General features: G+C 61.4%; 2 protein-coding genes across 2 annotated transcripts in view; both read right to left on the bottom strand.

Moving 5' to 3' along the window:
• CAMK2A (calcium/calmodulin dependent protein kinase II alpha) overlaps positions 1–2,308 on the bottom strand; it is a 28,835-nt gene extending 26,527 nt beyond the window's left edge. The window contains exon 1 of the mRNA XM_054217528.1: positions 1,382–2,308. Within this exon, the coding sequence (XP_054073503.1) occupies positions 1,382–1,532 (151 nt within the window). The 5' untranslated portion in view covers positions 1,533–2,308. The remainder of the gene's footprint in view (positions 1–1,381) is intronic.
• Positions 2,309–14,719: 12,411 nt separating this feature from the next.
• ARSI (arylsulfatase family member I) lies at positions 14,720–17,580 on the bottom strand. Its single transcript, XM_054217526.1, has 2 exons — positions 17,261–17,580; positions 14,720–16,121 (listed from the first exon to the last, which is right to left on the bottom strand). Exons 1-2 carry the CDS (start codon positions 17,578–17,580, stop codon positions 14,720–14,722), a joined length of 1,722 nt encoding a protein of 573 aa, XP_054073501.1.
• Positions 17,581–19,919: the final 2,339 nt, after the last annotated feature.

The following is a 19,919-nucleotide window of genomic DNA, read 5'->3' as shown; positions in this document are numbered from 1 at the left end:
CCAGTGCTAGCACTGCAGAAATAGGGGGGTTTGAAGAGAAGAGGATGGAGAGGGGCAAACTGCCCGAGCAGGCGAGCGGAGGCAGGGGGAGCAGAGGGAAGGCGGCTCAATCTGCTCCTCCAGGCAGCCCTGCAAACCAGGAGGCGTTTCTGCCCTCCCCGCTGCCAGCTGGGGTACGCGGGCAGGCGCCAAGCGCCGAGACCAGCACCGCACGCCCTGCCTGGAGCCCGGCCGGGCTGCGAGCTTCAGCCTCAGAGGAAGAGGATGGTCCGCATCCGCAAAGAGGGGAGCAGCCTGGAGAATGAGCTCGGTGTCAGTGCTGTGCCACTTTGGCAGCGCTGTGGGAGGGAGATTGCAAAGCACTGGTTTAATTTGAGGTCAGAAAGGAGTTTGTCACTGTTTCCTGCGTTTCAGTTTTGCCTTTGGAGGTGAGCAGTGGCGTCAGGGAGAGGAACTGAGGGAGGGAGTTAATTAAACCCTCCCGGCAGGGCGCTCGCTCCCGGCGCCCATCCTGCGCTCCCAAACGCACCGGGCCAGGAGGAGCTGGAGCCAGGGACAGGGCAGCCGCTGTCCCATCCTCTCCATCCTCCTCATCGCAGCTCCTCTGCCACGTGCCTGGGGGCAGAGGGGTCCCTGCCTCGGGGCGAGGGCTGGCTGAAGCTTTTCCGTGCTGGCTCTGCTCAGCCTTGTCCCGAGGAGCAACCAGGACGGACCCACCAGCGTCTCTTCCAGCAGCAGAGCAGCCAGTGTGCTCCACCGGAGCAATTAATTAAATGGCAGCGAGGGGTGTGGGTCCATCGCTAGGTAGAAATGAAATCAAACCCCCACCCGAAGGACCTTCCCGTTTCACTGATGTAGGTATATGGGTAAGGAAACACTCAGCCCCTGACAGCGGGGACACGGGGGTCAGTGGGGGCCCTCTCAGGGAAGGGGATGCTCCCAAAATAGCTGTGCTGCGCAGCACCTGAGGCTGGCAGCAGATTGCCTTGCTGCAAGGCTGCATCCATCAGTCTGCTGCAATGTGGTGTGCAGGGTCTCAGGGAGAGAAATAGGATCCTACGGCTCCCCGGGCAGGTTGGGGTCTGGCAGCCCCCCGGAGCCCTGGCCCAGCTGGGCTGTGGGTGCATCCCTGCGACCGGATGGGATGCGGTGAGCAGCCACCAAAACATGTCCCTGGGATGTTCGCCCCATCCATCAAGGAGCTCAGTGTGTACCGTAGTGGCGGCAGGGTGGGATAAGGGGGTCCCCCACCGCACATCAGACACCCCCTGCCTCGCTGCACAGCAAAGGCATCATCCCAGCGCTGTGCAGAGGGGATGAATTCCCCACCCCGCAAACCCTGCTCGCCTCTCGCCTCCCCAAAAACACCCCCAGCCCCTACCTCGAGCAGACAGCTTCTTGGTGTTGATGATCTTGGCCGCATACTCTTGTCCTGCCAACACCTTCACGCATCTCCGGACGATGGAGAAAGCGCCCCTGGGAAGACAAGAAGCCGGTGGGAGAGTTGAAGGACTTGGCATGGCAAAGGGCATGGCTCAGCCCCGCCGTGCCTGTGGGGATGGGGATAGGGATGGGGATGGGTGCCGGCTGCAGAAGGGGCTTGGGGAAAACATGGAGGGCTCTCAGTTAGCTTCCCTGTTCCGCTGCTCTTGGGCAATGATGGGGGCAGGCACAGGTAGACCTGGGGATAAATGCAGGATTCATCCCTCGGTGCTCCCCTGGGACACCCCAGGTATCGTGCGCTTTTCCTCCTCTCCCTCCCAGGCTCTGCCCTCCCGATTCCCCGGGAGAGAAGGGGCAGTGGTTTACTAGCCGTATTGGCTCCCAAGGGACACCAGGGTGGCTGCAGCTGCAACGCAGCACTCGGCCACTTCACTTCAGCCCGTGCGTGTGACTTTGCATGCTCTAGACCTTGCAGTCACGGCAGCACTTTGCGAGCACCAGCCGTGGGTGCAGGTGAGCGGTGCAAGGTCCCAGCCTGGCTCCAAAACTGTCACACGGGCAGGGACAGCCCAGGGGACGCTGCAAGAGTGGACCGCTGGAGCAGAGCTGCACGGGGACTGGTGCTGCTGCAGCTTGCACACGTGTGACCCAACGTGCAAGGGTCTCCTGGGACCTGGCAGGCAAACGAACCGGGGTGCTCAGCTCCAAAGAAGCCTCTCTGCCCCCGTACCCCCTACGCTGAGCCCTGCCAGCTCGTTGCACTGAAAGTGCGCGGGCGCGATGCTGCGAGCTGCGGCATCGAACACACACACACACACTCACTCCAGCCCTGCTGAGCACAACCTTTGTACCAGGTTCCCTTGCCTGCCAAACCCTTCCAATCGCTAAAATAACAACTATCAAAAGCAATCCCACCTCCCGCCCCACCTTCCCCCCGCTCCCCGTCGTCCCGCTCCCGCTCCCTGCTGAGGAATAAAAGGCCGCAGGCTGGCGAGCGGCGACGGATAATTGATTTTACTGGTGGGGGCGGGTGGAGACGGGCAATTTGGGTTTGAATGTGATCTTTAGGAGAACAGGCGAACGGCGGGGTGCGGAGGGATGGGGCTGGAGCCCCGGCGGAGCTGGCAGCCCACGCGCCCTGCGCCGCCGCGCTGAGCATCGCTCCCGGCACGTGCCAGGCAGGAGCCGGTGGAACAGAATCCCGGTGCTTCCCGGCCGCCCCGTCCCGCCGTTTAATCCTGGCTGCTGGAGGAGCCCAGCTATTAACATCCCTGTAGTCTTGGGGGGGGTGGATTAATTGGAAAGGGAGGGAGAAATGCTTCATATCCAGCTTGCCATGGGTGGGGGAGACCGGAGCTGTCGCTGGCCCAGTGGTGACACAATCCCCATCCCACCGTGTTCCCTGCCCTGCCTGTGGCGTGGGGGCTCCTGTTGGTCCCTGTGACCCATCTTTCCTATTTTTTTCCTAAAGACGTCCGTGCTGCTTTTGCAGTGCCAGAAAAGGCTGCAGCAGTGAGTGCCGCAAGCAGGGAAGCGCCCCATGCCCACCGCCCCGGCTCGGGGTTTCTACCCCGGCCACAGGGCTTTGCGGTGGGACTTGCTGTGGGGTTGGAAGGACGTAGGTATCCTGGACCCCCTGGATGCTGGGGACCCCCTGGACTCTTGGTCCCAGTGCCCACAGCCGCTCGCTCATCCATTTATTCGAGCTAAACTGAACGGCGGGGAAGAGGGAGGCGTGGGAAGCAGGATGCGGTGGCTGGAGACGGGATGCGCCGCACGGGCAGAGCCACGGGGGTTTCACACCCCCAGATGCATTCATGGCTTTTGGCTCCTCCGGACCTTTTTAACAGAAACCAAATGTCTATTTGTGCTCCGTGAAGCACAAGCAAGACCCTGTGAGCCTGGAGGGTGGAGGGGACACGAGGCGCTGGCTGCGGGTGCAGGACACCCAGGGGTACAGCATGCTCCCGTCCCAGCCCCAGTCGGGTCCTCCAGGGGGCCTGCACTGGCCGGGACCCCCCCACTTTGGGTGTTGACCCCGCTGGGTGTTTCACAGCAGCTGGACTCTGCTCCCCATGCCAGACGGCTCCCGCGCTTCCCAGCCCCGTTTGGGATCTTCCCAGCCTGGGGGAAAAATCCCCCCCGCCTTGGCTCCATCTAAATCCAACATCTCCTTCCCACGAATGCAGGGCAGTGTGGGCAGCGCAGGGGGTGCCAGGCAGGGGTCTCAGCCCCATCTTGTTGCAGGGAAGCCCTTTGGAAGGAGACGTGTCCTGCTCCTCGGCCATGGGCAGCAGCGCAGGTCCCTTCCCTCCCGGGGCACTGGCTCTTCGGATGGGGCTGACCCCAACTCCGGTGGCAGCTGGACGTCCCCATCTCTGCCTGGCTCGGAGATGGGACATTCATCCCAGATGAGACAGCATGTCCCAGTTTTAGCACTGGATGGCTACGTCACCTGCAGGGCCAGGGGTAGGGACCGTGTCTGTCCCTCCCCCGATGGCTCCCATTTCAGGGTGACGCTGGACCCGCAGCCCAGCAGCCGGCCCTGTCCCTCCAGCCCCGAGCCCTGCACTGCTGGGTCCCTGTCCCTTGGTCCCCTGGGCCAGGCGTGACCCCCGTGCCCTGTCCCTGGCAGCCCGAGCAGCGGCTCTGCCACCGGGATGCTCCGCTTCTCCCTTTTTCACACCTTCCCTGCCAGCTCCAGGCTCCGCTGCTGCCGCCCTCCCTCTCTTCAACACCTCCTCCTCCTCCGAGGCATTTTATCTCCTTTCTAGAGAGAAGAGTGTGGGCTGGGGATTTTTTGTTCCTCCATGTATATATTTTTTTTTTATTTTTTTTTCCTTTTTAATAAAACCCCTCTCCTGCGGCTCCGGGAGCGGAGGGGCTGATCGTACCGCTCGGCATGGTAATTGTCTCCAGCCTCTCCCTGAACCTGCCGCGGGGGCGGATTCGGAGGCGCCGATGGAACTGCACTTCATGTTTGTCCTACTCCAGGGGGCCGTGGGCAGGATCCTCTCCCCATCCGTCCCCCCCAACGCTGCCCCTCACCCGTCCCCTCCTGCAAGCGTGGGGCAGCGGGGGGGATCGGAGCAGCCCCTCACTTGCTCGGCTTTGCTGGGGCTGCTGCAGGAGCAGGTTTTCCCCAGCTCCGTGTCCCCTGCTCGGGACAGATGCCCTCCCCGTGCCTGGGAGGTGCAGGGATGCGCCAAGGGCTCTGCAGACCCCGTCCCCATCTCTGCCCCGCCACGAAGCCCCGTCGTGGTGCTACCGTTAGGCGTGTGGCACCTTAAACCCCCAGCTTCCCTGGGTGTCAGGATGGGTGGCAGCTGAGGAGATGGCAAAGGAACACGGTGGGCGCAGCAGGCTGGCACCCAGCACCTCCCCTCCTGCTGGCCAGGCTCGGGGACACCCCCTGTCCCCCCCAGCAGACTGTCCTAGTCCCTTGGGGACACTAAACTCAAGACAGAGCTTTTCTGCTCTGAGCCCCTGCTCCCCTTCAGGGTCTGGGTGGGGGACAGCCGTGCCACCACCCTGCCTCACCACTCCTGGGATGCGTCCCCACCCCGATCAGCACCGGGAGCATCTCGCCGGAGGAGGAACACCACTTCCCACTGCGCGCGGCTGCCGCAGCAGAGCAGAGGTGCAGCGCTTCGTCCTGGTTTCCCTCTCCAAGCCCACAAAGCGGAAATTTCCCCATGGGAAACGGCTGATTTTTGAATGTGCCAGGATGCGCTGGAAACCATCCCAGTGGAAAATCCCCGACCAGCTCCACGGCGCCTTGACCAGCCCTAACTCGGGAACACGCCTCAGCGCTGCGGCGGTACCCGCTCCCCGGAGCTGGGGGATGCTCCGAGCTGGGGATGCTGCCCCGAGCCGCCGGCCGCGCCGCGCTGCCCCTGCAGCACCCCGGGGAGGTTGGCTGGTCTGGAATGGGCTGGCCAGGCGCAATGCTGGCGAGCTGCTGCGCCAGCTTTGCTCCTTTATTCGTGAACATGTTGAAAAACTGCATTTGTTGAGGTGGTTTTACACCGTGGTGCCGGGTGGCACAGGCAACCCCTGGATCTGGGTGCTCAGCTCGCCGTGTCGGTGCCCAACTAGCAAAGCATCGCACCCCAAACACCTCCGGGAGCCTTCCTGGTCCTTCCCCATCACGCCTGGCCTGCAAAATCCCCTCCACATCCCCGCAGCCGCACCTGTCCTGCCAGGGCCCAGCAGCCTCCCCGCAGGCGCCCGTCAGCCGCTGCCTCTCCTGCCCACCCCCTGCCCGTCCCCTGCCGCCACCGCAAAGCCTCAAAGCCCAGAAAAGCCGAGAAACCTCTGGAAAAAAGCAGGTCCCAAACCCCACGTTGCCACCAGCTCCCTGGCGGGTGCCTGTCCCCCCCCCCCCCCGCCACAGCCTCTGGGACTGTCCCCACTGCAGGGGGGACCCGCTGCTCCCCACCAGCCCCTTGCAGCCGCCCCGACGCCGAAGGGATGGATGTGCGCATCCTGGGACGGGGGATCCGCTCGCCTCCAAGGAGCTGCACTTTGTAACAGCAACCTGGTGCGTCTGTCTGTGTCCCCCCCCCAGGTTTGGATGGGGAGTATTAGCGGTATTCAGCCTGGCAGAGTCCTCCCCTGTTTCAGCCTCTCGATTTCTCCATCTTTCTCCCCTCCTTTCTCCCTCGCCCCCGTTCCGCGCGCCCACGCGCCTGCGGGCACGCGTTGAGGCGCAGGCTGCCCTGCGCCCGGGCGATGCGGGGCTGCGGGGATGGAGCGAGTGCCCGTGGCTACGGGGGGGACAGAGCTGCCCCACCACCAGCCACCCGGCACGGGCACCGCCGAGCCGCTCCGAGGGGAACGCGGCCCCACACCCCAGATTTACACACCAGCTCCGAAAAAAAAAGGCACAGAAACTAAAACACAGGCACATGCCTGCTCACTTCTGCACCCGTTTTACAGCCACACGCTCGGTGAGACGCGGAGCATCCCTCTGCCCCGCACGGGGGACCCCAAAATCTTCTGTTCCACCCTGGGGTGCTCAGTGCCCCCCAGGGTCGCCTCGCCATGCGCGGGTATTTCTGTTTGCACACCCATGCACACCCACACGCCCCCCGATCCCGGCACACACGGTGACACCCGGACCCGCCGAGCTGAGCCCTCCGCGGCAGGAGAGCCGGGACAGGCAGGGCTGGGGCTCACCCCTGGGACAATTGCACCGGGACAAGGGCAGGGGTGGGAGATACCCCGGGTCTGTCCAAGAGCTGTCAGGATTCTCCGGGAGCTGCCAGGCAGGCTGGGTCTCCTGTAGGACTAGCCAAACCCCGGTGAATCCACACAGAGAAATTCCCTACAGAAATGTGAGGGGCGCCCGCCGCTTCGGCTCTGCTCCTCGGCTGTCCCGTCCCTCCTCCCGGCTGGAGAAGTTCCCGGGGGAGCTTCCAGCATCCTCTTTCGGGAGCGGCTTTTCCATCCGAGGGGCAGCCGCCCCCTCCCCAGGCAGCTCCAGCCCCCTGGGGTGACCCAAGCACCCATCGGCAGCCACCGGGACTCGGGAAGGGACGGAGCGGGCAGGGCTGGGGCTGGCAGCCCCCATCCTAACCCGAGTCCCCCCTGCTGCTTCCCGCTGCATTTGCTCCATGCTTGCCTCCTTTCCCCCGGCTCCGGCCATTCCCAGCACAGCTGAGGCTCTTCCCCAGCCGGGGCACAGCTCCGAGCATCCCAGCCCCGTTTCCAACTTACTTGCCCAGTTCCTCGAAGAGCTGGTACTCCTCGGTGAAGCGATTGCAGGTGATGGTGGCCATCCCGAGGGGCTGGAAATGCTCCCTCCCCAGTGCGGAGTTTGGGACAAGCAGCTCTCCTCTCGCTCCCTCCCTCTCCGTGTGCTCCCGGGGCTCTCTCCTCACCGAGGTAAATAAGGGAATATGTTTGATTGACAAGCCCGGAGATAATGATGAGGGCAATTTGTCTTCTCAGCCTCACAAGCCTTCGTCAGCATCCCCGTCCCCATGGCGACCACCGCTGCCAGAAACGCCCTGTTTCTGTTGCCGGGGCAACTGCTTCCCAAACCCGCCGCCTGCCTGTGGGGACCGGGGACCAGGGCCCTGCCGGGGACCCAGCCCCGGGGGCTCCCCGGGGGTCACCCGGCTGCTGCGGGGAGGGGGAAATGTCTAAAAATGCAAATATTAAAGGCAAATTAAAGGACGTGGCAGTGGTAGAATAATTGGGGCAAAAAGGGTTTCCATGGAAACCGTGGTTTCCATGTTGCAGGAGGATGCTGTTGCCCTGGCAACTGCTCCCCCCCCAAAAAAAATACTGGTCTTGCTGGTTGCCCACAGCGGCACCCCTCTGGGACTGTGGGGGCCGCAGGACGGGGACACGCTGGGGCGGGTGGAAGCAGATGGAGCAGAAGTGTGTCAGGAGAAGCTGGAGAAACCATGGCAGGTCCCCAGGTCCCCAGACCGGCCTGCCATCAGCCGGGCTCCCCGGCGTGGGGGGGGGGCTGACCCCGATTGCTCTGCAGGGGAGGGCTGGCTGCGGGGGGGAGCAGCCCCCCGCTCCCCCCTGCACCCGACGGCTCCCCCCGGGGCTGCCGGGGGAGCAGGTCCCGGGGGTTTCCCCCGCCACCGGGCGATCAGCTTGGCCTAAAGCACAGCTTTATGGGAGGGGGAGCAAAAGCTGTGTCCCAGGCTATCGTTTCCCTGCGGTACCCGAGCCAGAGCAGAAAGCTGGGGGGATTTCAGGGTGGGGGTAGGAGGAAGGTCTGCCCCACTCCTCCTCAGGATTTTGTGCTGCTGAGTCGCCTCTGCACTGAGTTTAACGTAAAAAAAACCACAAAAAGGGCAATACAAGTAGAGTAAGGAGCTCCAAGACTGCGGGGGAGAGGTTTCCCCCTGAGCCCACCTTGCTGCTGGCACCCCTGGCAGCACTCTCACCTCCATCCACCACCCCTTGCGCTCTCCCACCTTCTGACCCCCCTCAGCAGAGCTTTTGTCTAAGCTTTTGTCCTGTTTCTGGATGATTTTGCAGTAGAAGGAGTCCCCGCCACCTTGGGAGCTTTGGCAGCTGAGATGGATTGAGTTCCCTTTCGGGCTGCCACGGAAGGGTTAAAAGGAAAAGAAAAGGCTTTAACCAGACAAAAATAGGGAGAAATCTTTGAGAGGAGAGAGAGAAGGAGGAGCAGAGAGAGGGAGAGAAGAAAGGAGGTGGAAGTGGAGGAGGACAGCAAGTGGCGGAGTGAGGAAGAAGAGGGGGAGGAGGAGAAAGGTCTAATGGCTTTTCCATTAATTGCGCCATTACCCACCTTCATCCCCACCTTCATCCCCACCTTGCATCCCCGCAGCCAGCCTCCCGCTCCCATGTGGCCCAGCCGGAGGGGACCCTGTGGCCCTGGTGGCAGGGCAGGGGCCTGTTTCCCACGCGTGGGCAAGGGGACAGGCCCACGGTCCCCAAGGGCTGGTGGCCTCTGGACCCACCCTGGCCATGCCACAGTGCAGGTGGAGCACACCGGACACCCGCACTTGGGATGAGGGCCACGCACATGCGCCACGTGTCCTGGGGACATGATGGTCCCCAAAACGCCTCCCTGCCCGAGCACGTCTCCTCCCCATCCCACTCCCACACAAAACGGGGCTCCATTCGTCACCCCCGGCGCCATGGCGGGAGGTGGGGGGCTGCCATGGGGGCCGGCGCAGCCGGATGCTCGGGGGTGTGCTCTCCTCCTCCAGCTTTTTGCTGCCAGCGCCCCCTCAGCCCCGCAGCCCCCCAGAGCCGAAGGGCGAGAGGAAGAGCCCCCCATGCCGCAGACCCACGGCTGCCCGTGGGCAGCTGCACCCCCGCCTGCGCTAACGTACGTGTCCCCGTGGGTGCCGCGGTGTGACCTGCCGCCCCCCCCCCCAGCTTCCCGTGCCCACCCCCACGCTGGCACACGTGTTCAGCCCCACACGCGTGACTCTGCGTGCTCCCGTAGCCGGGAGGAGGGATCCGTCCCTTCCCGCCCCCAGGGCCCCCGCTGCGCCCCTGACCCCCGCACCCCTCGCCCGGGGCAGGGGGCGATGCCAACCCCCCCCCCATGGGGTCCCTGCCTCCCTCCCCAGGTCTCTCCTGCCTGGCAGAGACGCGGCTCTCCAGGGAGGGCTTCTCCCTCCCTGCCCTCCTCTCTATTCAGTTTTTTTTCCCTTTTCCTCGGCATTTTTCCCTCTCTGAGTGTGAGGGGGTGTCAGGCTTCTGGGCGCTGAACAGGCACTGCTTTGCCGATGATGTTTTTCCAAGCGGGAACTGCTGCGTGGCTCAGCTCCCTGGTGCCGGGGACAACCCAAGGGGAGCAGGAGCTCTGGATGGGACCTTCCCGCTCCGGGCTGGGGGCTCTCCCACCAGCTCCCGGGGGAGGGAAGCAGTCCCAGCACCTCAGGATCCTCTTTGGATGTCTCTCCTTGGCCGATGTCTCTGTTCCCGGCCTCGCCAAGATTTGCTCCTGCAGGGCTTTGGAGAGGCAAACTGTTCTCCCGCTGCCGTGCTCGGGTCTGGCCGCCTGATGGAGACCTTCACCCCCAGTGGCTCCTCTCCATCATGGAGCTGCCTCTCCACAAATGCCTCCTGCTCTCCCCACGCCTGCTCCAGCTCTACCTACAGACGTTTAGTTTCTGCATCCCAGCGTGGGACCGCCCGAGGCACCTGGGGTGTCATGCCAAACCAGACGCACTGGATGTGCTCGGGGAGGACCAGCGTGTCCCCGGGGGAGCTGTGGCAGGTCCCCACTCCTCCCAGGGGATGGGGCTTCCGTGGGCCTCATGGAGCTTGCAGCAGTGCCTCGCACGCCAAACCAGCGGGGCTGTGAATTACATATTGCAGAGATCCCAAAATTACTGGGACAGTTTCACACACAAGCTGGGGTCTGGGGGATGCTCAGTTGCTGTCCTCTGGGAAGCTGATTTGGGGGTTATTTTTAGATAAGGATTAAAAATACCATGGTTAGGAGAGCTGATTTACATCTAGGGTTGTGTTTGCAAAGTGCCCTGTCCCTGCGGGCCCCAGAGTTTGCTCCTGCGGCCACATGAAGCTGCTTTTGGCTTGGACAGGTTGTCCCCAGGGCCACCCTCTCCCTGACACCAGGGGCTGTGACCACGGGCCCTCCTGCGGACATGGCCGTGGATACTTGGGGACCCCCAGCAGGTGCCATGCTGCTCCCTGGGGCCATCGCGTGCTGGCTCTGGGTGGGGAAAAACCTCTTGCAAAACCACACGTCCTTGGACCCCTGGAAGCAGAAAGGAAGAGACTGCCTGGCATGAGATACAGCCCCTGGTTCCGAGCACCCTCTCCCCAGCATGAGGTGACGAGGGTGCCCTGCCCTGCCGCCCTCCCACCAATTTGCTGAGATGTCCATTCCCTTTCCTGCTACTGGGCTTGTTCCCTTCTCTCTCTCATGTGGAAGACGCCTGTGGGGCTGGAGAGGCTCCCAATCCTGCCTGACCCACCCACATCCCCATCCCATCCCCACCCCATCATCTCCATCCCATCCCAACTCCATCCCACCCACATCCCCATCCCCATCCTATCCCCATCCCCATCATCACTATCCTATTCTATCTCCATCCCACCCACATCCACATCCCCATCTACATCCCCATCCCCATCCTATCCCCATACCCATCATCTCTATCCTTTTCTATCCCCATCATCTCTATCCTTTTCTATCTCCATCCCACCCACATCCCCATCCCCATCCCCATCCTATCCCCATCCCCATCATCTCTATCCTTTTCTATCTCCATCCCACCCACATCCCCATCCCCATCCCCATCCTATCCCCATCCCCATCATCTCTATCCTTTTCTATCGCCATCCCACCCACATCCACATCCACATCCCCACCCCGTCCCATCCTCATCCCTATCCTCATCCTATCCCCCTCCCCATCTCCATCCCATTCCCATCCCAGCTCCATCCAGCCCCATCCCGACTCCCTCCAGCTGGCAGGGTGGAGGCAGCCAGTCCATCCCGAGGGAGGAGAGGCAGACGCCACCCCTCCATCCTCCTCCCAGCCCACAGCCCCGATGGCCCCAGACGCATCCCCCTGCCCCATCCCCTCCGCAGGGCCCCATCCCACACCCAGCTCCCGCCCAGCGTTTGGAGCAGCCTTGGGCTTGCACGGACGGCTCTTTGAAAGGTGTTTGGGAAGGAGGGGAGCATTCAGCCCTTCTGCAAACACATCTCCTGGGTGCAGCAGCAGGGCTGGGCAGGGAGCTCCACCGCCTCAACATCTCACCAGCTGCATTAACCCCTTGGCAGCCAGGGCGCACCGGCACTCCCAAGGGGCTTGAGCTGTGTGAAAACATAGGATTTTGGCACATTGCTGCATTTTTCTCTCCCCACAGAGACCGTTAATGAGCAGTGGTGGGATGGGGAGCCCACGCGGCAGCCACCGCCTGCCCCTTCCCAGCCCATCGTTCAAAGACGGCAGGACTGGAAACAGTGGTGAAGGACAACTGCTGTCCTCAGGCTGGAGGCTCTGCACTCTCCAGGCACCCAGAGATGCTCCTGCCTACTTTTCCTCTTTGTTTTCGGCGACTAAGACTTACTTCCCTTCAACCGTTTCTTTTTGTAAAAATTCAGAATGCAACTTTTTTTTTTAATTAAAAAAAAAAGAAAAAGAAGAATGCAGCTCCAACGCTCTGGCTAGGCTGACTGCGCGAACCCGGCATCAGCCCAGCAGATCAGAAAACTGGGAACGAAGCGAGACCGGACGAACCTCTTCATGGGGATATTAGTAAAAGCGAAGGGAGAAAAATCAAACATGTTTGCATGGAAATTTCCATTTTTTGAAGGGAAAAAAAAAAATAAAAGAAGGACTAAACTTGGATGCGTTTATATAAATATGGAAATGAAAGCCGATTCCCGAGCCTTGTCGCCGCCCCATGGCCAGCCCCGCTCTCCCGCACCAGTTCCCCCTTTGCTGTGACTCGTGCCCGAGCCCCCTGCAGCCGTTCCCCCCTGCACTCCTCCGGCTCCGGCTCAGTCTGCAGCACCCTCCTCTTCTTCAATGAAGCATTGCTTTATATTCAGGAGCCGGTTGGCTTTGCCAAATGGCAGCCGGCCGCAGCCCCGCTGCCGATGGCCACAACGGCGGTGCGTGTCCCAGGGGACCAGGCTGGCCAGTTGAGGTAGTTCGGGGATGTGCAGCATCGTCCCAGGGCTTGCCTTGGCTGGGGTGATGCTGCGGGGCCCCATCCCTGTGGAGCAACTTCCTAAGAGAGCCAGGGATGGAGATGGGGCATCTTGGGGCGAATGGAAGAGCTGAGTCCACCCGTGAAACCTGTCCTTGATGCCACCGCAGGGGATGTGCCCGCAGGGATGCGGGGGACGCACAGGACAGGGAGGTGATGGCTGTGCGCAGAGCAGCTGGGAACGGCACCCACACCGCCGTGCTCCGGCTTCGCAAACTCCTTCCCGTCTCTACAACAAGAGGCCTCCTCTATTCTGCCTTGCTGTCGGCTTTTTTTTTTTTTTTTTTGCTTTGTTTCTATAGAAAATCCCAATTCCCCCAAATAATCCAGCTAAGAGTAAGAAAGAAAAAAAAAAAAAGAAATACAAACGTGTCATTGCATTCTCTTCCCGTCCTCGTCCCTCTCTCACACACAGGGCTTGAAAGCGCACTGAAAGGTATTCAGCGTGCACGCTGCCAATTGTCACATCTTTCAATGACAGATTTTAAATGAATGTTATTTTGCAAGGGAGAGGGAGAGAGAGAGAGAGAGGGGGGAAAAAAAAAGAGGGGAAAAAAAAAAAAAAAGCCCACACTGCTCATCCAAGAGCTGACAAGTCCTAACGGGCCTCATTTTCCAGAGACAAAAATAACTATTTTCAAAATTCACAGCAGGGCCTTCGCCTACACACGCTGCACCAAGAGAAACCTGTGGGGAGAAATGTAAAACACATTGTGTAAATGGAAATGCACCATGCATCCAAAATGCTTTTAAAGCTATTTACCCCCTTTCATCCTCGCCAGCTCTCCTCCGAGCACACGTACGCGCGCTCGCTCCCCGCCGGAGGCGCGGGGGCACGGCGCTTTGCTGGCCGCCCTGGCTCCCGAGCCACGGGGACCCCGGCGATGGCATGGGCTGGCTCCCCACAGCAGGCGGATGGTGGGGAGGTGTTTCCCCCACTACGCATGCGCTGCCGGGAGAGCGGTGCCCATCTGTGGCGAGGGCAGGAGGGAGTTGTCCCCGTCCCCGCCACGGCTTCAAAGTCCTGCAGGTTGAGAGCAGCACAGCAGCCCCTGCAGAGATCTTCTTGAGATCTTCCTTCGGCAGGTTCGGCAGCGGGGACGTGGGGATGGGGACAGCCCCGGTGCTTGGAAGGGGCAGCTGGGGTGGCTGGCTGGTTGGGTGCGTAGGAGGCACGGGGACAAACATGGGTGCCTACAGCCGTGCACATGGCAGGTCCGGCCAGGCAGAACTGTGGATGAAAGGGTCTGGTGGGTGGTTGACCCATGTGAAGTCCACCAGAGCTTGGGGAAAACCTGCCTCCCAAATGTGAGGCTGTGGAGAACCATCTGTCCTCTGAGTGCGTCCAGCCACGTCTCCATGGGCCATAGCTCCTCCCTGAAGCTGCTCCCAGCCCCCCAAGCCAGCAGAGAGGAGAAGCCCCAGCCTCATGTGAGGTCCCTGTAGCAGCAAGGCTGAGTCCAGCCTTGGCGGTTTCAGGTCTGACATCCATGGTCAGGAATCCGTCCTTCCACAAAGAAGTATAATAGAGAAACGCCATGGTCTTGGGTTTGGGGGAGGCCCTTGAGTTCCCAGAGCAAGAGCAAAGGCGGTAGCTGCCTAGCAGAGAGTCAGGAGCACCTATATACAGGGAAATGGTGAGGGACAACCTGCAGGCAGAGGCGCCGGGGCTGGCCAGCCCCTCTGCATCACCACCCCAGGGCCCCACAGTTCCTCCTAACGTTGCAATGGCCACCGCTTAAAGCTTGCGATTGCCTGCAGAGTCCTTGAGATAAAGGTCCCTCTCTTTGGAAGGAGCTGTGCATGGACCAGCCCAGCTCAGCGGACTTGTACACTACCACCAAGCAGTGGGGCTGAGCCCACATCGCCCTTCCTTGCCCACTGAGGCGACCTCCCTGTGGCCACTGGTCCAGACAGAAAGGAGAGGTGTTTTGGGGGTGATCCCTGGAGCAAGGGAAAGCAAGAGTGTGCTGGTGACCTCCCTGTCCATCCCTCTCCTTCGCTCCCACCCCACGGCATGGCTGTCCAGAGGTCCACCCTGGCCAGGCTGGGTCAATGCTGGGGGGGTCTCCCCATCAGATGCGGTTGGACATGAGCCTGGTGTTCAGCTTGCGGAAGAAGGAGCGCAGCTTGCAGATCTTGCACTTCTTCTTCTTGTTCCTACTCTTCAGGGGCTCCCCCATGCCTTCCCACTCCTCTGCGTCATCCTCGCTGGCCCAAGGTCCCCAGGCGCCACCATTGAAGTCTGGGTGAGCCCGGGGGTTCTCCGCGGGGTACCGCACCGGGATGGCTGTCCGGTTGTAGTGCACCAACCTCATTAGGAGGGTCCTGACCACATCTGGGCGCTGGTCCGAGAGGTCATAACGCTCATAGGGGTCAGCAGTGATGTTGAAAAGCCACACGGACTTCCTCAAGCCATCAGTGAGACGCTCCAGGTTCCACCAGCTCCCTGGGAAGTTGGTCAGGGTCTGTGGGGGGATCCAGTCACTGTATCCCGGGTCGCCAGTGAGGAGCTTCCACTCCCCAACGCGGATGGAGGCTTGCACGGCCGTGTTCCAGATGCCAAAGCCGTCCTCCAAGGAGCCGTACTTGGCATGGTTGTACAAGGGGTCAATGTTGTGCAGGATTTCGGTTCGTGGCGACTCCTTGCCCTCGCTGATGGCAGGCCAGACGTTGTAGCCATCCAAGCCTGGGACGTTGCTCAGGTTGCCCCTGGCCAAGCTGACGAGAGTTGGGTACCAGTCCGTGATGTGAACCAGTGCCCAGCTGGTCCGACGCTTGCGCTTGATCAGGGGACTGTGGACAAAACCAATGCCACGGACTCCCCCTTCCCAGTATGTCCCTTTGCGGCCCCGTAGTGGCCAGTTGCTTCCCCCAGAGAAGGTCTGCCCACCATTGTCAGTGGAGAACACGATTACGCTGTTGTCATAATAACCGTACTTCTTGAGAGCCCAGGTGATGTTCTTCACTGCTTCGTCCATGCACGTCACCATGGCGGCATACTTGCGGCGAGCGACGTTGCCCATGGAGCGGTAGCGGTAGATGTACTCCTTGGGCGACTGCAGAGGCGTGTGGACTGCTTGGAAGGCCACGTAGATGAAGATGGGCTCCTTGGGGTTGTGGGATGCCAGGATCTTGTTGACGCGCTGGGCGTAGAGGAAAGTGGAGTACTTCCCGCTTTGGTCCCAAGCCACATCCTCCCCTTCATGCAGGTCGTAGCCGCAGACGCCCGGCCCATCGCAGTTGTCGTAGGTGTAGTAGTCTACATTGCCCGTCAGGGAGCCCAGAAAGGTGTCAAAGCCCCGGCGGGTGGGCAGGCATTCCTTCTTGTAGAAGCCAAGGTGCCACTTGCCCACCATGTGCGTGGAGTAGCCAGCTTCCTGCAGCTTCTGGGGCAGGGTGACCTGGTCGAGGGGCAGGCAGTTGGGCTGCCGAGGGCGGATGATGGAGTGCTGCAGCCCTGTGTGGATCTGGTACCTGCCAGGGAAGAGCCAGGAGGAACAAGTGGGGATGGAGAGCAGTGCTGGGTGGCACTGTATGTACCGAAGACCCCAAATGCATGTCGCTCTCCATATCACCCAGCCCAACCCCATGGCGCAAGCCCTAGGCCACAGACAGGGAGCTCCTCATCTACCCGAAAGTACCAAAAGCAGATGCAAAAGAAGAGAGAGGGGGCTCAGCAAACATCTCAAAAGCACACTGACAGCTCTCCCAGGATGCCACCAGCAGTTGGCCCTGCTGCTGCCAGCCCAAGGCAGGTGGCCAGGCTCTGCCAGGGCTGGGCAGAACAAGCAAGAGTTGTGTAGCGATCCCCGTGGGTTTGCAGCGCTCCACCTGGGTGCCCACGCATCCCTGTCCTCCCCTGCTCTGCAAACCCTGGAGATGCCTGGGGTTCTTCCAGAGACATCAGGAGAGAAGAGAGGTTTTTTGCCTGGACCACGGTGGGCTCCACCACCCGCAGGCAGTAGGTGACCACATCCATAGGCACCTCCCTGGGGCCCACTCCTCAGCAGGAGATGATCTGATGAGATCTACCTCCTACGGTGAGTGCTGAGTTTCCAGCCCTGCTCCAGGGAAAGCCCCATCTGTCCCAGGAGGCAGAAGGGCCCAGGATCAGGCCGCTGTGCCACCGTGGGAGAGGGTGATGGACCAGCATCCAGCCTGCCCTGGCCAGTGGAGCACTGAATGTGCAAACAGGAAAAGCATGGTCCAAGGGACTTGTAGATGAAGGAGAGAATGATCCTTCGAACCCACAGCCCAGCAGCAGATTCCCACCAAGGGCCAGTGTGAGAGCAGCACAGGACTGCCCTGGGGACACAGCTCCTTGCCTGGCACTGAAAGACCTCACGGCCAGAGACCTCCCTCTCCCAAAGTGACGTCGCTACCCAATGGCATCTGCATTTTTGGCCTTGCCATGTGCTGCTATTTATCCCATATGGAAAACCAACCGTTTACCCAGGGAGCCTTCTAGAGAAAGCCAGCAAGACCTCCTTCCCTGGAGGATCTCCATCATCTGCCAATACACCAGGGCATCTGTCTAGCAGCGAGCTGGGGACAGAGCTAAGGAGGGGACAGAAAGGGGGACACGAGTGGGGTGTGAGCAGGCGCTGGCTTACCTGCCGGTTATCAGCTGGCTCCGGGACGGGGTGCAGATGGGCTGGATGTAGTAGTTCTCCAGCTTAACGCCCTCGGCTGCCAGCCTGTCCAGCGTTGGCGTCTGGATATCTGAGCCGTGATACCCGACGTCGTGGTAGCCCTGGTCATCGGTCAGAATGAAGATGATGTGGGGTGGCCTGGCGAAGGCGGGAGGCAGCGATTTCTCCATGGGGTCCGTGGCCACGTCGGCTACCAAACTGGGCTTCATCCAGTCCCAGGATAAATAGCCGAAGCTGAGGAGGCTGACGAGCGAGAAGCCCGTGAGGGCATAGACGGCCATCCCGGAGCACGCTGCGCTGCCTGTGAAGGGAGCTACTGTCCCGGCATCGTCTCGGAGCCACGGAAGCAGGAGGTCCCCCCCTCCTCCGGGAGAGACCCCCGACCTAGGGGATGGTCCCCAAAACCCCCGCAGCCGGTTTTGCGGGAGCAGCTCCCATGAAGGCACACTCGCGCACACACAAAGGGCTTAATCCGCCGGGGCTGGGTTGCCTTCAGTCAAAAGAAAATAACCCTCACGCCGCTCCAATCACACACATCTGCACGGCAGGACGGGCTCCTCGCAGTGATTAACGGCAGCCCCAGAGCCCCTCACCAAGCGTCCCGAGCGCTGGAAACACTCCCTGGCTTCTTGGGGTTTTCTTCCCGGTGTTATTTCTTTATAAAGAACCCCCTAAAAACCTCGCGGAGAAAGTAGCTGGCTTCTCCTCCGCTCCAGCCCTGCGCCTGCCTGGCTGTCCGGGACGGCTCGCTCGGGATACGATGATCCTTTTCTTTAAAATCCTGCAGAAGAGGGTGCTAAAGTTCAAGCCCAGGGGTGCCGAGCTCTCTGCCGAGTTTCACCCTCCAGGAAAGAGCCGCCCTCTCCTTTTCCCACCCTCCGCTCCAAGGCAGAGAGTCCCAACATCTGCCTGGGACGTGGGCTAAGACTCCAGGTTTATGGGGAGCCGCAAGTTCGGCCCCTCCCAGCTCAGCGGCTCCAGGAAAAAGCTGGGAAGCCCTGGAGAGTGCAGGGTCCTAAGCGTGGTGTTCCCCGAGCCGCCGACACTTCTCTTCCTGCTTGTCCCGAGATGTGTGACACACGGGCCAGGGCCCCGGTGGGATGCTCAGCTGGAGCCCCCGCAGCATCCAGCCGGGGAGGGCAGCGGGGAGGGCTGGGTCCCTGGGAGGGATTGCTGCCCACGCTGCCAGAATCACCATCCAAATAAATCCCGGGCAAGGGGAAGCTGCAAAAACTTGTTGGGACACCCCCAGCGTTGAATAAAACCACTCGAGGGCGTGCAGAGCACTACAGAGCGGGGTGGGTGCTGCTGCACCCATTTTCCAGGTAGAGAAACTGAGGCAGAGAGAGACCATTTGTGCCAGCCAGGAGCAAGGTTTGGTGTGAACTAGAGACCTCTGCCAGCGCAAGGGTACTGGGATAAGGAGCCAGGTTGGTGCCTTGATGCTTCAGAGGAACTTTTGGGAGAGATGAGCAATGCTCCTGTGTAACTCCTTTTGCTGGCACTCCTCAGGCATCGGGAAGCCATCATGCCTGGCATGCATCTCATCCCCTCAACTCTCCCTAGGGCAGGACTTGGCCCAGGAGCGGGAATTTTGGTAGCACAAACCCCCGCAACGTTCACCCACCCCTGGCAGAGCCGGGAGCTGAGCCCTGTGGTTGTCTGGGCGCCGTGACATCCCTTGCACTGTACCGATGGGGACCTGAGGGGTCCTCCAACACAGCCCCCCAGCCTGTGCGCCCTGCCTGCCTCTAGGACCTGCAGTGGTGGGGTCTCGCCGGGGGCTTTCGGGGGGCTCTGTCTGCACTTAGGCAAGGCCTGGCTCAGAGGAGCAGCTCAAACAGAATGTTCCAGGCCCCCTGCCCTGGGGTCCCCTCTTGGTCCCCAACCCCGGGCTTCCCTCTGCCAGGTCCCCTGCATGTCCCCTCCCCTGGGTCCCCTTCCTGGCCTCCCCCCGCAATCTCTGCCCTTCCCCTGACGCCTCCAGCCCCCCACGCCCCACATCCCACACCCTCCCCCCTCCACGCCAGCCTGCCCCACGGCACCCCAGGCGCTGCGGAGGAGTGGGCAGGAGGCAGCACAAGGCTCCCTGCTCCCAGGGATGGGGGTGAATCCCAGGAAAGGGAAAGGGAGGGTGGGCTTCACCCTCCTGGCTTTAGACACAGGCAGAGGGGACAGGGACAGGGATAGAGATCCCATTTCATCTGGGGCTTGGGGGGTTTGCAGGAGCACAGGGAGGGGTGTGGGGGCACAGGAGTGGGAGGCAGGCATGGATAGCTGTGTTCTGCGCCTTTCTCCGCCGGTGGAAACCCCTGCTCGCTTGAAGGAGCGCTGGTGGAAAGCCCTGCTCCAGCAGGGCTGGGTCGAGCCCTTCAGCAAGGTTTGGTTAATCCCTGGGGGTTCATCACTCATTTCTTCCGCCCGCTCCTCTTCTCCCTTCCCCTCGCTCCTTCCCACCGCTCGTCTGCCTCCTGCACCTCTCCCTCTTCTCTCTCGACATCTTTACTTTGGAACAATTCCCTTCTCTTGGAAAAATCTGGACCTGACTGAAGGGAAATAGAGGCGGGGGGTTGTTCGGGACTCTTGACTCCTGGGTCCTGTATTCCTGATGGACCCCTGC

Source organism: Rissa tridactyla, chromosome 11 (assembly GCF_028500815.1).
Source record: "Rissa tridactyla isolate bRisTri1 chromosome 11, bRisTri1.patW.cur.20221130, whole genome shotgun sequence".
NCBI classification, from domain to species: domain Eukaryota; kingdom Metazoa; phylum Chordata; class Aves; order Charadriiformes; family Laridae; genus Rissa; species Rissa tridactyla.
Note: the sequence above shows the minus strand (reverse complement) of the source record. Positions and strands in the feature narration are given on the sequence as shown.

Coding starts and splice junctions, on each gene's coding strand:
- ARSI (XM_054217526.1), bottom strand. CDS start 17,580: ATGGCCGTCTATGCCCTCACGGGCTTCTCGCTCGTCAGCCTCCTCAGC. Junction 16,122..17,260: donor AGCCAGCTGATAACCGGCAG/GTAAGCCAGCGC, acceptor CTTCCCTGGCAG/GTACCAGATCCACACAGGGC.